The 14,789-nt window shown below is 60.9% G+C and overlaps 1 protein-coding gene across 6 annotated transcripts; it reads left to right on the top strand.

The window, feature by feature from the left end:
* The first annotated feature begins 5,946 nt into the window (after positions 1-5,946).
* On the top strand, positions 5,947-14,319 carry SEMA3B (semaphorin 3B). 6 transcript variants are annotated; one of them, XM_068983143.1, is made up of 19 exons: positions 5,947-6,074; positions 7,207-7,280; positions 7,565-7,751; positions 8,457-8,614; positions 8,747-8,809; positions 9,223-9,342; positions 9,429-9,522; positions 9,726-9,845; positions 10,731-10,876; positions 10,969-11,080; positions 11,185-11,254; positions 11,333-11,477; positions 11,784-12,003; positions 12,265-12,356; positions 12,432-12,473; positions 12,714-12,871; positions 12,969-13,024; positions 13,117-13,256; positions 13,610-14,319. In XM_068983143.1, exons 3-19 carry the CDS (start codon positions 7,643-7,645, stop codon positions 14,012-14,014), a joined length of 2,250 nt encoding a protein of 749 aa, XP_068839244.1. In that variant the 5' UTR covers positions 5,947-6,074; positions 7,207-7,280; positions 7,565-7,642; the 3' UTR covers positions 14,015-14,319. The 6 variants fall into 6 exon arrangements, with proteins under 6 accessions (XP_068839244.1, XP_068839248.1, XP_068839247.1 ...); XM_068983147.1 differs by having other exon boundaries at positions 7,207-7,294; positions 11,336-11,477; positions 13,613-14,319; XM_068983146.1 differs by having other exon boundaries at positions 7,207-7,294; positions 11,336-11,477.
* Positions 14,320-14,789: the final 470 nt, after the last annotated feature.

Genomic DNA, 14,789 nt, shown 5'->3' with positions numbered 1-14,789 from the left:
AGAGGAACCATTCAGGAGCTGGCACTGTCTGCCTGATGAACCCAGTGTCTCCCTCCCTGAGTGGGCCATGCAGGATTCTAGCCAGGATTCCCTTGTACCCGGCTTGGCAGTGGGTCTGGGTGGGGTCCTGGCAAGCAGTGCTTCCCTGGGTGCAGGCAGCTAGGCCCCCACCTGCCCTTGGCCCTCCTACCCCTGCTCACATTTTGAGAGCATAAGGCTCCATTGTCCCAGCACTGCCGGGGGCGGCCTCTCAATTCATCCTTGTCTTTAGTGATTGGGAAATTCCCACCCATGGGGGGCGGTAGGCAGGGGATGATACATCCCAGGTGTCCTATACCCCAATGGGAGGGACTCTGTAAAGTTGACTCCGAGGGATTCCCCCCATTACCCGGGGCTGGACCCCAACCACCCTGCATCCCTGGGCAAGGAGAACCAGAGATTCAGTGCTCCTTGGCAGTGTGTCTTCCGGAGTTCTCCCAGCCTTAGAAGGCCCATCTTCCTGGCCCTGCCCATAGGCAGCTACATCTACGAAGCTCAGGACCTTTAGACAGGCAGAGGACCCAGGCTCCTGCTCCCAGACCAAGCTATGGATCCCAGTATGAGGCACTCTCCAGTCAGTGGGGACCGCCACGAGGCTCATCTACAGGCCCCACGAGGGCCTGTCCCACTCCAAATAGTTGCAGACTACTGATGTGGTAGCAGACTATTTTTAACCCATTTTTTGGCGGGGTGGGTGGGGAAACAGCTGGGAAGAGAGAAAGAGACAAGCTCTGAGAGTCAGAGAGGTCTGAAGGATATAGGGAGACCCTGTGGGGAGAAGCCAGTCCAGGCCTGCAGTCACTTCCCAACTCCCCTGGGCAGGAGCCCTCACCCCCAGCAGGTGGGTGGAGGCCCAGATGCCAGGAGCAGAAGGGGAGGAGGCCCCATTAGAACTGGAGCCTCTGAGGCTGCAGGAGCTTCCAAGACCTAGAATAACCCCTTGGCCGTGTTTAGGGCAGCCCCATAGCTGCTCCTGATTTCCTCCAGAAAATCCTCCTACTCCCCTCAGAATCATCCCCCCCACCCCCAACCCCACAGTGTCAAGCCAGCTATTAAGGCTGGAGAATACAAGTCCTGACTCCAGCTCCCTGGCCTGTGGCGTGGCCAGCCAGACCCTGGTTGCCCTGGGGAGTCAGGGACAGAACGGCAGCTTCTCTTGGCTGACTTTTGGGTCCTGGCCCACTTCCATACAACTGACCAATCCTTGGGTCTGTTGCCCTAAAAGAGATCCCAGGGGACCTCATCCTTGCCATGGGGCTGTGCATTCCCCCAACCCCCCTTGAACATGGAGAGGGGAAGCCAGCTCCCAGCATGCCTCCAAAATGAAAGTGAAAGTCGCTCAGTCGTGTCTCTGTGACCCCATGGACGATACAGTCCATGGAACTCTCCAGGCCAGAATATTGGAGTAGGTAGCCATTCCCTTCTCCAGGGGATCTTCCCAACCCAGGGATCGAACCCAGGTCTCCTGCATTGCAGGCGGATTCTTTACCAGCTGAGTCACAAGGGAAGCCCACATGACCCCAAGGAGAGCCTCAAGTCAGCTGAGGTCTGCATGCAGCTGTGTGACAGCAAGTATGTCCCTGGCTGCCAGCCAGTCGGCGCCTCCATTAACCGCACAGCGACAGGCACTAGTGTTCAGGGGGTCAGAGGTCAAGGCTATGGCTCTCTTTCTTTTCCCTGCTTTGATTCCCCCTCTTGCAGGAGACGCAGCCTGACAGGTGACCTTATTTAAGAGAAAAATCAGTTGTACTTTCCTTGGTATTTATCCTGTTTTCTGACCTCATTGTGGGTGGAGGGAGTCAAGGCCTGAGTGGCTGAGGCCTGAAGGGACCTGAAATCTCTCTTCTCCATCAACTCCCCCATCCTCATCCAGGCTCAGCAGGCCCAGGAAGGTGGCAGGGCTTCGTGCAGGCACTTCATCTATCTCTTGCTTCCCCGTGCCTGATGGCTTCCCCAAGCGATAGTGGCAGCTGGGAATCCTAGAGCCCTACAGAATGGCCTGGACCTGGTGTTACAAGCATCCAGGGCTTCACAGAGAAAGGTGGGTAGTGAGTGATAAGGAAAAGTCCAGCAGGTGGCAAAGGGGAGGGCAGAGGGCACAGCCTAATCTAAGTCCTGGCAAAGAAGCAGCTGCCACCTCCCAGAAATGGGGTAGCTGAAGTGCTGGCAGGGTGAGCCAGGGCTGAGCCAGGGAGGGGTTTGTGAATGCCTGGTTAAGAGCCTCGGATGTCCCCAAGCTGGAGGAGCTGGGGAAGCAGGGTAACTTGCAGAGGGGAGGCACTGGGAAGAGATCTGGCAGAAAGACCGCGGGGACCACCCCCAGGTGAAGGGGTCAGGCTTCAAGCTGCAGGGGAAGGAGGTGGGGCCTTGTTCTGTCTTAAAGGAGACAGAGGCCTCTCTGACTTGGGGCTCTCTGGAGGGCGGAGGGTGTGGGCTTCTTGCCATTGCTGGGGGAGGGTTGGAGACTCGTGGAGGAAGACTAAGGAATCCTAGGCAGCTGGGGAGGGAAGGAGGTTCAGGTGGAGGGTCAGTGCTGTCCTGGGGGCTGGGGGTGTGTGTAAGGGAAGAAAGGGGACAGAAAGAGACAGGAGAGGAGTTAAGCCAGAGAGAAGGCCCGGGGAAGCTGGGCTGGAGGAACCAGTGGTGAGTCTCCCTCGAGGCCCACAGGCTTGCACGCCGCAGGGTACCCAGCGCTGAGATGGCAGCCAGAGCGTGCACCTGTGTACCCTACTGAGTGCCAGACCTGCCTGGCTCACCCTTTACTACCGCGGGACAAGCGCGGAGAGGGGACTGAGAGGTTCAGTCTCCCCCGAGGGACACACAGCTGGTGAGCAGCAGAAATCAGAATTCAACCCAGTCAACTCCCCAGCTACTATAGGGGTGGATTCCTGGGACAGGCTCCGATCCACCCTCCCGGAGCAAACTGAGCCCCCATCTGGCGCTCCCTGGAGGCTCTCGCACCCCCGCCCCCCTGCCCTGCCCAGCTCCCAAGCCAAGGGAGGGAAGGTAGCATTTATGTTAATGTATGTTAATGAGGACTGGGTGCCACCGGAGTCCACCCTGCTGCATTCCTGGCACCTCCTCCCCCGGGTTATGGCGGAGGAGGAGAGAGGGAGGCCCCACCCCCAAGGCCCCTCGTCTCTCTCCCCACTCCCTCTCCCCCCTGCTGGGCAACGAAGAAAACAGAAGCGAGTGAGGAGCTGTGATGTGGCTGGTTGGGGGGGCTCCCCGTCCCGGAGGGGCTGACCTCAGCCAGGGAGGAATGTGCAGGAGGCGGAGGGCAGGGGCGGAGCGGGTGGGGGTAGGGCCCCAGCCAGAGGCCCAGGCTTCCCGGTGGCCCCTCCCTCAACCCTTCCACCTCGGCTCTGACATGGCCCTCAGAAGGCAAGGAGGGGAGGAGCTCATCTTCCCGAAAAGGTGGGCCAACGGGGGTTCCTCTGGGAGCCTGGACACCAGGCTGGGGGTGGGTGAGGGCAATGTCAGACAGACCTTCCCGGGAGATCCCCTGGTGTGGCTAGCAGAGTGTCAGGGAAACCAGGCCTCAGTTGGGCTCTCCAGGGCCTGATTTCCACCGCTTATCCCCCCTGCCTAAAGTCCTCCTCCGGGTAGCACGTCCTAGTCCCCACGTGGCCGGAAGAGGGAAAGGTCGAACCAGTGGTTGGAGCCACCAGCCCTGATGGCTAAAGCAGGTGCGAGTGGGGAGCCAAGGCTCAACCCAGCCCAGGCTGGGCACTGAGAGGGTTGGCTGCAGTCTTGCATAAATGGATGTCCCACCCCAGCCCAGTCACACCACCACCGAGTCCAGGCAGGGTGCAAGGGGCACGCCCAGCTGAGAGTGAGGACTGTGGAGGCAGGTGCTGGCATTTGGCACAACAATCCAGTTATTTCCAGAAGGAAAAACCAAGGCCCTAGCAGGCTACACTGCTGACAGTCAGCACCAGGCACCCACGCTGCCTCCCCTGGTTGGTTCAGCTCTATTGAGACCCAGGCCCAGGCCGTGTGAATCCAAAATGCTTGGGGACTTCCAGAGCCCAGTGTGACCCACTAACCCTAGAGGGCTGGCTTCATGAAGTCCCTCCCCAGGGTCTGCATACTCTGGGACCCAGGACTGAGAAGCAGAAAAGAGACCTTTTGGGGATGGGGACAACCTGAGCTCTCACCCCTGGGGATCTCCCTGCTCCAAGGACATCTGGAAGCTGGAAGGCAATGCCAAGCACTCATGTGGACCAGGGGACAGCCTGGTCCTTTTGGCTGGGGGTTGAGTCCCAGGATGTTGGAAAGATGGTGAGGGGTGCAGATCCTGGTCTCATTATCCAGTATGGACACTGGGTTATTGGGGGAGGGGCATAAAATAGAGCCTGGGACCCTGGGACTGAAGAACTAAAAGCACTGGGGTCAGGTAGGGGGCACCATGGGGTTGGGTGGGGACCTCAAAGGCACTTGCTGATCTTGGCTGCATGGGTGGAAAATTGTAAACAGCCAAAGAATTTTGTTTGCTTGCATGGGGCCAGAGGAGGCTGCCCAGACCCAAAGCGAAAGAGCCTGGGAGGAGGGAGAGAGGCCACGTGCTGGAAGTCCTGGGGCTCAGGCAGGGCTGCATCCCCCCACTCCCCCTCTTGAAGGCCCCTGGTCATCCCACGGACGCCCACCCTTCACTGCCAACCAGCCAGCGAGAGCAGGCCAGAGACACCAGGCCTGAGGTTCCGCTAAGAGAGGCAGGTCCCTCCCCAACCTGGCTGGGCACAGACACCTCCACTCCAGGAACTCGCAGGAAATGCACCAGAGAGCCATGGCCTCCCTTGCAGACCCCCAGGGAGCTGCCAGTCAGCCTTGGGGAAAATGTAAGAGGATGCATTTTGAGGGAACTGAGGGGTGGAAGACGCCCACCTTCGAGCCCTGGCATGTTTAGCCAGGTGGACCTGAGGACCCCCTTGGCCACGGTCGACATTCAGCTCCTCCAAGGAAGAACCCCTGGCGGCATCAAAAGGGTGTGTGCCCCAGAGTCACCTTTAGGCCAAGGCCACAGACCCTTCCCAGTTGAGGTGCTGAGAAGCCCCTTCCTATCCTTGAAGCCCCCTGGGGTGTCTCACTCTGGTGAGGCAGACCTTGCTTGCCACCTACACCCTTGGAAGAAAGACGGTCCATGGACATGACATAGAATGCCCCTCACCTTCCAACACAGACGTGGGACCACTGGTCAGGACCGGTCTCTGACCAGTGCCGAAGTCAGACTTTTCTCCTGCTGTCGGCCTGCCCCTCCAGCCCTCTTCTCCCACCCAACACTGGCCGTCATCAGAGCCACTGCCAGCCAGGTGGCAGAAGTACTAAGTCGCCCAAGCCCTGCGGAAGGATGGGGGCTGGGTCTTGGGGGCCCATCAGATCTCCACTTGAGGACCCCTTCCCTGACCAGCCCTTCTCAGCAGACTCCTGGGGACCCAGGTGGCAGCGAGCCCCCTCATTCCCCGCCTCCAGCTCCCAGGCTGCGGAGGGACAGACAGGTGAAAGAAGTGAGTCCCTGGGTGTGCCCTGTCTGCCCGTTCCCTCTGCTGGCTGCACAGCTCTGCCCAGGGCTACGAGGTCTCTATTGCTTCTTCCTCATTTGCCCGGACGGACGGCATGCCCAACTTCCAGGACCTCTGTGTGGGGCATCCTCTAGCCGTGAAGCCCCACAGGGGAGGGGTCGGCCCTTCCTGCTCCTCCCTCGTGCCCGCTCCACTCTGGCCAGGCCACCAACTCCAGCCGGTCCCGGCTGCCTGCCCAGTCACCCGACCCGCCCCGTAAACTTGACGGGGCGGGCGCAGCTGGCTTGGTGGGGGCGGGGGCTGCTCCTTAAAGGAGCCGTCAGAGGGTGCCCGGGGCCCCTCGGCTTCTCCGACCTTCTCCAGGGTGAGAAGAGGCAGCAGGGTGAGGAGCCGCCGCTGCCGCTGCCGGAGCTCTCGGTGGAGTGTGGGGAGGAAGCCTGGCGTCCTGGGATGCCGCAGACCTCCTGGGCCTAGAAGAGACGGTGGCAAGTGCCAGTGGAAGGAAGGAAGGAGGTGGGAGTCCTGGAGTGGGAGGGGTCTGGAAGCGGTGGCGGAGCTAGGGGGGTGATTTGGGGAGCGCGGTTTGGAAGGAACGTGCCCCAGCAGCTGCGCCCCTCGCTTGATCGTGCCCCAGGACCTTGCCCTGTGCCAGGGCTACTGTGCCCGGCACCTGCCCAGCCAGCTTCTGGGAAGGAGGGTGGGCACTGCAGCCAGAGCCTGGCCCCATGTGAGGGGTCCAAGGAAGAAGGACTCTGGCTCACAGAATTGGTGGGCCTCAAAGATGGGGAAACCCTTGAAGGCAAAGACAGGATGGAGAGGCTGAGGGAGACGCCAGAGGCTCGAGAGGGAAGGACAGCTCCGCGGAGCTGGGGGGTGAGAGGCTGCCCCAGGCCCTTGGCTCTCCCCACTTGAATCCTCTTGGGTCTGAAGTCTGAGATCATAGCATTTCTGGGTGTGATCGGCCCCTCCCGCCCTCTGGGGTGGGGAGAGAGAGGTCCAGCGCAAGGCTGGGGCTGCCGGGTCCAAGTGGGCGCAGCTCCCGAATCAGAAGCTGAGGCGTCTGCCCTGCCCAGCCCTGGGTCTCCCAGCTAGCTTCTCCCCCTGAGAAGTGGGCTTCTGGGGTGTCTCAGAGTTGAAGCAGTGATGGGTGCTGCAGTTATATTTGCTCACCTGCATCCAGAGAGATGCGTGCACTTGCGCACATATCCATACACACACGTGCGACACACATATACATGCTTACAAGGTGTACACCCCTGATATGTACATCCTGCGTGCACACGCGTACAACGCCATGTGTGCGCACACACATGCATATCACACCTATGCGTACAATGCAGCACATATGCCCGATGGTCTCACATAGGCGTGTGCAGATATGCATGCGACACAGCACACAGACGCCCAGCACAGCTACACAAAGGACCCCCAGAGCTCATGCTCACAGGCACCCACTCCAGCAGCTCCTGCTCCAAAGGTGCCTCTGTCCCTCTGAGGACCCGTGGGTGCCCAGCCTCCTCCAGAGGCATGACCCCCTCTGTTACACGCATACCCATGACTGGCTCGTTTTGCTCGTTGCACTTGGCACCTCTGTAGGGACTTCAAGCAACCTGAATCCTCCTTGGTCCTCTGCCTCCTCCTGCAGGGAGGACCTTGCCTGTGTGCCCCAATGCCCCTAGCCCCAGTCCCCGGCTGGCATGAAGTAGGCGCACCGACTTGGTGAATTAATGCCTGTGGGTGTGTATGCAGGAGGGCGGGTTCCTGGCGAGGGTGACGTGGTGGGGCGGGCGCCTGCCAGTGTGGGGTTGACCCCGAGGGTGTGCCCAGCGTGGGTGTGTCTGTGATTGTGGCCAGACAGGGCACCCTGCGAGGGAGAGGAGGGCTCGGAAGTGGAATGCGACCCCCCAGCCTCTTTCCCTAAGGGCTGTAATCTGATCCCTGGGGACTAACCCCCCCCACCAGCCTCCCGCCCTCGCCCCTTGCTGCAACTCCTTCTCCTCCAGATCCCAGGGCAGAGTCCAGGGCGGCTCAAGGCTCCTCCACACGCGCCCGCTGAACCCTGAGCTCCCTGAGCCGCGGGGATGGGGCGGGCCGAGGCTGCCGCCATGATCCCGGGCCTGGCCCTGCTCTGGGTGGCAGGGCTGGGGGGTGCTGCACCCAGCACCCCACGCCTCCGCCTCTCCTTCCAAGGTAGGTGCACCTGGCAAGCGGGAGGCCCCAGCTCAGGGTGGGCAAGGAGAGGGGCCCAGGGTGGGTAGGGGGCACTGTTTGCTGTCAGCCTTGTGTGTGCGCCACCCAACCCCGGATTGGGGGGCACACTCAGGCCATCTCCAGTTAACCCTCTCCTGGCCTCAGTCCCCAAGCGCTCTGCCCACATTCTCCTCATGCTTTCCCAGGAAGACCCCTTCTGTCCCCATGGCAACAGATCCTGCCTCCACTCCATCCCCTGCTCCCAGGAAGGTTGAGGTGGGTGGGGGGGAGCATCAGAGCCGCCTTCCCACACCCCCTCTACACAGGGTCTTGAATAGGCAGCGACATCATACTGAACCCTGGCTGGTGGCAGAGAACCCTGAGCCTGACTTTGGTGTCGGGGTTCTGGCTGTCCCAACATGGGGCCGTATCCCAGAACACTTGCCTCCCTGTGCACCCGCCTGGAGACACTGCTTGTCTGAGCACGCCCTGGAAGCTCCACCTGCTTCCCCCATGGGGGTGGGGTGGGGGGCCTGCACTGCCTCCTCTGGCAGCTTGGCCGGCACCTGGGTGGGCCTGTCCTCCTGAGTTGTAAACTCAGACGCATGTAAATCCACCTGTGTGTGGGCCAGGTCACATGTACAACCTTGGCCTGGAGGAAGCTTCTAGCATGACTGGCGAATCCTCAGTGTCTGCACCCCACAGAGCTCCAGGCCCGGCACGGTCTCCGGACCTTCAGGCTGGAGAGGACCTGCTGCTATGAAGCGCTGCTGCTCGATGAGGAACGTGGGCGCCTGTTTGTGGGCGCCGAGAACCACGTGGCCTCCCTCAGCCTGGACAACATTAGCAAGAGGGCCAAGAAGGTGCCAGAAACCCCACCACCACCCAGCCTCAGCACCGGCCCCCCAGGAAAGAGCCCCGGGGAGGTTGGGTCACAAGTGGACACCCTCAGCTTAGAGACCGTGCCGTGTCTGCCCTCCCCCACCCTCCCATAGCTGGCCTGGCCGGCCCGTGTGGAATGGCGAGAGGAGTGCAACTGGGCCGGGAAGGACATTGGCGTGAGTGTTGGCTGCCCGGGTGGGAGTGGCGCGGGTCAGCCCCTCACTCTAGCGATGGGCAGTGCTGAAACAGAGGGCCGCCTGTTCTGGCTGGGACTGGGGGCAAGAGGGTCGAGGTGGCTGAAGTCCGGAGGTAGTGAGTCAGGGTGGGGGGCTCATGTGATTCTTCCTGGGGGCCTCTGAGTCACGGGGGACAATGCAGGCCTCTGCTTCCTCATGAACCCATTCTGGGGAGAGGTGGGAGGGCCGGGCTGGTCACCAAGGGCACCCGGGTCCGTGTCGCCCACGTTAGTACTTGCCTGGGCTGATGCACCAAAGAAGGGGTGGGGGCACCACTGGGGAGCGGGGACCCCTTCAGGCCACCTCCCTGAGGGAGGCCTCCTTGTTCCTGACCCTGCCTGCCTGCATGCTAGACCGAGTGCATGAACTTCGTGAAGTTGCTCCATGCCTACAACCATACCCACTTGCTAGCCTGTGGCACAGGGGCCTTCCACCCAATCTGTGCATTTGTGGAGGTGGGCCAGCGGCTGGAGGTAAGGCTGGAGCTGGTCAGAGAGGGAGGTAGGGAGGGTAAGGAAGGAGGAAGGGCCTGCATTAGTAACTCCCTGCTAACTCCCAGGAGCCCATGCTCCGGCTGGACCCTCGAAGGCTGGAGGATGGCAAGGGCAAGAGTCCTTATGACCCCAGGCATCGGGCTGCCTCCGTGCTGGTGGGTGAGTCCAAAGGCTGGGACCCCAGGAGAGCCCCTGGAACCCGCACCCCCCCAGAGACTCTAGCATCTTGTAAAGTCCAAAGACCCTCCCTAGAGCCCCAGGGATCCCCCCATAGCCTCACTGATTCCCCAAGAGCCCCCAGAACTCCCCCAACCTGCCATAGGAACCTTTGGCTTTGCTCAGCAGCCTTGCCGTATCTACAGGGGAAGAGCTGTACTCGGGGGTAGCTGCGGACCTCATGGGCCGGGACTTCACCATCTTCCGCAGCCTCGGCCAGCGTCCAAGTCTTCGGACAGAGCCGCACGACTCCCGCTGGCTTAACGGTGAAAGGCTGGGGGTGGGGACTGTCGGGAGGAGGCCCTCATCTCCAACAGAGCAGGTGCTGAGTAAGGCACCTGCTTTCCAGATGGCTATCCTGGGTCAAGCCCTGCACTGGGCACTGGGTCAGAGGGCGAGACGAGATATGTGTGACCCAGGCCCTCTTTGAGTTCAGACCTCAGAACGAATGCATGATAAGATCAGTTCCCATGGCCAGGAGATACAGGGAGAGAATAGACAAGGGAAGAGGAGACGAGGTGGGAGTGGTGGTGGTGAGAGTGGGAGGGTTGGGGACAGGAAGCCACTCTGCCGAAAAGAGGAATGAGCTAATTCCCAGAACACAGCAGGATTTCGGGAAGAGCATTCCAGGCAGAGGGAATGATGAACGCAAAGGCCCCGGGGACAGGAACAAGCCAAGGAACAGACTCGTGAAGGGAGCAATGATAAGGGGCCTGGCCTGTGAGGAGAGGGTAGCGCCAGGGTACCTTATTCTGAGTGAGGGGACCCAGCGGGGTATTTGAAGCAGGAGTCAGGGCATCTGCTTCCCGCTAGAGAGGAAGATTCATAAGTGAAGGCAAAACCCAGATACCCAGGATTGCTCCTTTCTTGGTGCACTGGCATGGAGAACTGCCAGGAGAGGGGTGCGAGGCCCGCCACTGGCCAAGGTCACCTGCCGTAAGCCCAGGTAGCCACGGTCTCTGCTGCCCTCTCGTGGCTACTTCTTGACTCGCAGGCCCTCTTCTGTTTGCTTCCGTCCTGGGGAGCCCTTCGAACTTGCTTCTGGAGGTGGGGTGGTCAGCTGCTGCCCTGAGGGCTTCTGCTGGCTTAAAGAGAAGGGGAGGCAGGGCCAGGCAGGACCTCAGTGACCCCTCGCCTCCTGCTGCGGCCAGAGCCCAAGTTTATCAAGGTCTTTTGGATCCCGGAGAGTGAAAACCCAGATGATGACAAGATCTACTTCTTCTTCCGTGAGTCGGCGGTGGAGGCCACGCCGGCGCTGGGACGCCTGTCTGTGTCCCGCGTTGGCCAGATCTGCAGGGTGAGGCCTTCCTGGGCCACATTCAGGGGTTCTGCCACAGCCCCTTTGCCTGTCAGGGCCTCACCCTCATCCCCTCCTACTGACCCCTGCAGAACGATGTGGGTGGCCAGCGCAGCCTGGTCAACAAGTGGACAACGTTCCTGAAGGCACGGCTGGTGTGCTCGGTGCCCGGTGCCGAGGGTGATACGAACTTTGACCAGCTCCGTAAGCGGCAGGAGTGGAGGATGGGGTGGGGGGCAGTGAACGCAGGGGCACAGACCCTGGAGCCTGGCTCTGCACCCTCCCTCAACGTGGTCCCTTCCCTACAGAGGACGTGTTCCTGTTGTCCTCGCGAGATCGCTGGACCCCGCTGCTCTATGCTGTCTTCTCCACATCCAGGTGAGGTGTGGGAGGTAGTGGGCTGGGCGGCCCAGGCTCCACTGGAGCCCTTCGCTCCACTGACATCTTCACCTGCAGCAGCATCTTCCAGGGTTCCGCCGTGTGCGTGTACAGCATGAATGATGTACGCCGGGCCTTCCTGGGACCCTTTGCACACAAGGAGGGGCCCATGCACCAGTGGGTGTCTTACCAGGGACGTGTCCCCTACCCCCGACCTGGCATGGTGCGTAGCCCAGGGACTACCTCCACAACCCAGTTAAACCTGCAGGGGGAGGACTTGGCCTGGGGTCTTCTTGGTGAATGTGGTTTCTTCCTTTTTTTTTTTTTTAATGGTTGGGAAAACATCCTCTTCATCAGACAGGGTTCCTCAGGGGAAGGTCATAACTCCCCCTCAGATTGCCAGGGCAGGGCTCTGTCCAATACCCACCCCCTCATACACACACTCCAAGTTCTGGGTGGTCTCCTGTGGAGGGCTGCCCACTCGGCATTCTCATCCACTTTCTTGTCATGCTTCCTCCCCACTTCCCAGTGCCCCAGCAAGACTTTTGGCACCTTCAGTTCCACCAAGGACTTTCCTGATGATGTCATCCAGTTTGCCCGGAACCACCCCCTCATGTACAATTCCGTCCTGCCCATCGGTGGGCGCCCTCTCTTCCAACAAGTGGGCGCTGGGTACACGTTCACCCAGATCACTGCGGATCGTGTCGCAGCTGCTGATGGATACTACGATGTCCTCTTCATCGGCACAGGTCAGGGTCCTGCCATGACCACCTAAAAAACCCAGCGCAGGCTCTTTGGCCTATTAGTGGAATTTCCCTGCTTTCAGACCCATATCCATATGTTTCCCGGGGCTGTGTCCCTCATCTCCTTCTGGATGCTGCTCTGATTGCTCCAACCCACATTCTTCACCTCTCCAGCCGTGCTGCGGGTGGAGGCATCAGAGGCAAGGAGACCCCTGGCCCTAGCTGTCAGAGGGCACAAGGAGTCACCCCCCCTTCTTATCCCTACAGATGCAGGCACAGTGCTAAAGGTGATCTCCGTCCCCAAGGGCGGCCGGCCGAATGCCGAGGGGCTGCTTCTGGAGGAATTACACATGTTTGAGGTGAGACCTAGCCCCCACTGCCTGAAGGACCCCCACCCCATGGAGCCATGATCCCAGAGCCACCCTCCTCCTCAGGACTCAGCTGCTGTCACCAGCATGCAAATCTCCTCCAAGAGGGTAAGTGACCAGAGTGCTTGGGGGTGGAATGGACCCAGAGTGTTCCCAGGTGCCCCCACTCCCATTCTTTTGGTAATGATAAGCCCCAATTTCCGTTTCAAGGACAGGCTCTGCCTTCGGTAGACTCTGTGACTTGAGACCCCAGTGTTCCCTTTTGTCAAATGGGGGGAAGGGATCCCTGACCTTTGGGAGGTTGGCACTGGGCCTCCCTCGGTCAGCCTGGAGCCCTTATTCCCCTAGCACCAACTGTACGTAGCCTCTCGCAGCGGGGTGGCCCAGATCCCGTTGCACCGCTGTGCTGCCCACGGCCGTGCCTGTGCCGAATGCTGCCTGGCACGTGACCCCTACTGTGCCTGGGATGGGGCCAAGTGCACTCGCTTCCAGCCCAGTGCCAAGAGGTGAGCAGGGTCAAGGACGTGCTGCCTGGAGGGAGTCTTTATCTATCCCTGGCTAAAAGACGCACTCACGGAGGCTCTAATGTCCCCCGATCCCCAGGCGGTTCCGACGGCAGGACGTAAGGAACGGCGACCCCAGCACACTGTGTTCCGGGGGTGAGTGTCTCAGATGCTCTCATCCCTCAGCGCTTAAAGACTGCCCCACCCTGTCCTGCTTTGCCAGAATCTGACATTCCCTTTGCCTCCAGACTCATCCCACCCTGCGCTGCTGGAGCAGAAGGTGCTGGGTGTGGAGGGAGGTAGCGCCTTCCTGGAGTGTGAGCCCCGCTCGCTGCAGGCGCACGTGGAGTGGACCTTCCAGCGCGCGGGGGAGTCTCCCTACACTCAGGTGAGCCTCCCCCTACCCCCTCTCCAAACAGGCCCTGTTCCAACCCTAATGTCCAGAAAGTGCCAGCCCTGATTAATGAGGCCCTTACCCCGCTCCGCACGTCTACATGCGATCCAGCCCCGCCCAGTGAGTCTCAGGCCAATCAGACCCCTAACGCCCAATTTGGTCCCTGGCCCGCAACTCCGCATCCAGGTGAGGCCCCATTCCTCTAACTAGGCGCCTGACATCCCCGCCCCGTCGGAGAGAAGCCCCGCCCTCTCCCCGCCCACTGAGCTCTCCGACCCTCCCTCACGTGCAGATAAGCCCCGCCCCCCGCCGTTCCTTAAAATCCTCGCCTCCCGCTGATTCACCAGCAGGTGCCTGCGGAGGAGCGAGCAGAGCGCTCGAGGAGGGGATTGCTGCTGCGCGGGCTACGGCGTGGGGACTCCGGCGTGTACCTGTGTGCAGCGGTGGAGCAGGGCTTTTCGCAGCCACTGCGTCGCCTGGCGCTGCACGTGCTGAGCGCAGCACAGGCTGAAAGACTGGCCCGGGCCGAGGATACTGCGCCAGTCGCCCCGCCGGGCCCCAAGCTCTGGTACCGGGACTTTCTGCAGCTGGTGGAGCCCGGCGGCGGTGGTGCGAACTCCCTGCGAATGTGTCGCCCGCAGCCCGCACCGCGCCCACAGGTCCCTGAGTCACGGAGAAAGGGCCGCAACCGGAGAACACACGCCCCAGAGCTGCGGGCTGAGCGGGGCCCGCGCAGCGCAGCGGACTGGTGACTTGGCCGTCCCCACGCTGGGGACTGGGGAGGAGGCGGCAGGAGGGAGAGGGGGCGCTCAGACCCTGGGAGACGGCTAGGGGCCCGGCGTTTCCTGATGGAGGGAAGACACCGACCGACAGGCCCTGGCCTAGGGGCAGCTATGCTGGCTTATTTATTAACAAGAGGATAACCCTTGAATGTAACCCCAATAGGGGCGGCCTAGGCTGAGCACAGGGTCCGGCTGGTCGGGAGGCAGCAGAGAAGCAGGGTTCCCCGGGTACTTGGGTGGGAGTGGTGCCCGGAATGCCCACCCTGGGAGAAGGACCACCTCTTTGGGCAATGAGCAGAAAGCTGTGAACTGGCTGGGTGGGTGGGGTGGGGCAGGCCGACTGTACTAATGCAATAAACACATTTTCAGCCAAAGCTGGAATGGCCCCAGCAGACAATCGCTGGTCTTAGTGTTACCGACCCAGGTTCTTGGACTCTTTAATCAATAGAAGTTGATAAGAGGCCAGATGAGAAATTCAGGCAAAAAAGGCTTCAAGGACGCTGCAGAACAAGGGAGTGAAAATAAGCCACAGGTGCCCAACTAGCAACAGGTGCTCTTGCTTGCTTGCGCTGGGGTGGGGAAGGAGGGCAGGAGGGGTGAGTTGGTTCCTTAAATGGGGTGAGGGTAGGGTCAGATCCATGGTTCAGGCCGTAGGGTGGCTTAGGTGGTCAGCCCGCCCCCTTGTGGTGGTGTGGCAATTGGTTTTTTGGTCTGGTTTTTTTTTGGGGGGGGGTGTCTTTTTTGT

This window comes from Capricornis sumatraensis, chromosome 10, assembly GCF_032405125.1.
Source record: "Capricornis sumatraensis isolate serow.1 chromosome 10, serow.2, whole genome shotgun sequence".
Taxonomy (NCBI): Eukaryota; Metazoa; Chordata; class Mammalia; order Artiodactyla; family Bovidae; genus Capricornis; species Capricornis sumatraensis.
Note: the sequence above shows the minus strand (reverse complement) of the source record. Positions and strands in the feature narration are given on the sequence as shown.

Excerpts from the sequence above, each read along its gene's own strand:
- SEMA3B (XM_068983143.1), top strand. The coding sequence starts at position 7,643 with ATGGGGCGGGCCGAGGCTGCCGCCATGATCCCGGGCCTGGCCCTGCTC. Across the intron at positions 8,615-8,746 it reads TTAGCAAGAGGGCCAAGAAG|CTGGCCTGGCCGGCCCGTGT; the intron begins GTGCCAGAAACC and ends ACCCTCCCATAG. Across the intron at positions 9,846-10,730 it reads CGACTCCCGCTGGCTTAACG|AGCCCAAGTTTATCAAGGTC; the intron begins GTGAAAGGCTGG and ends TGCTGCGGCCAG.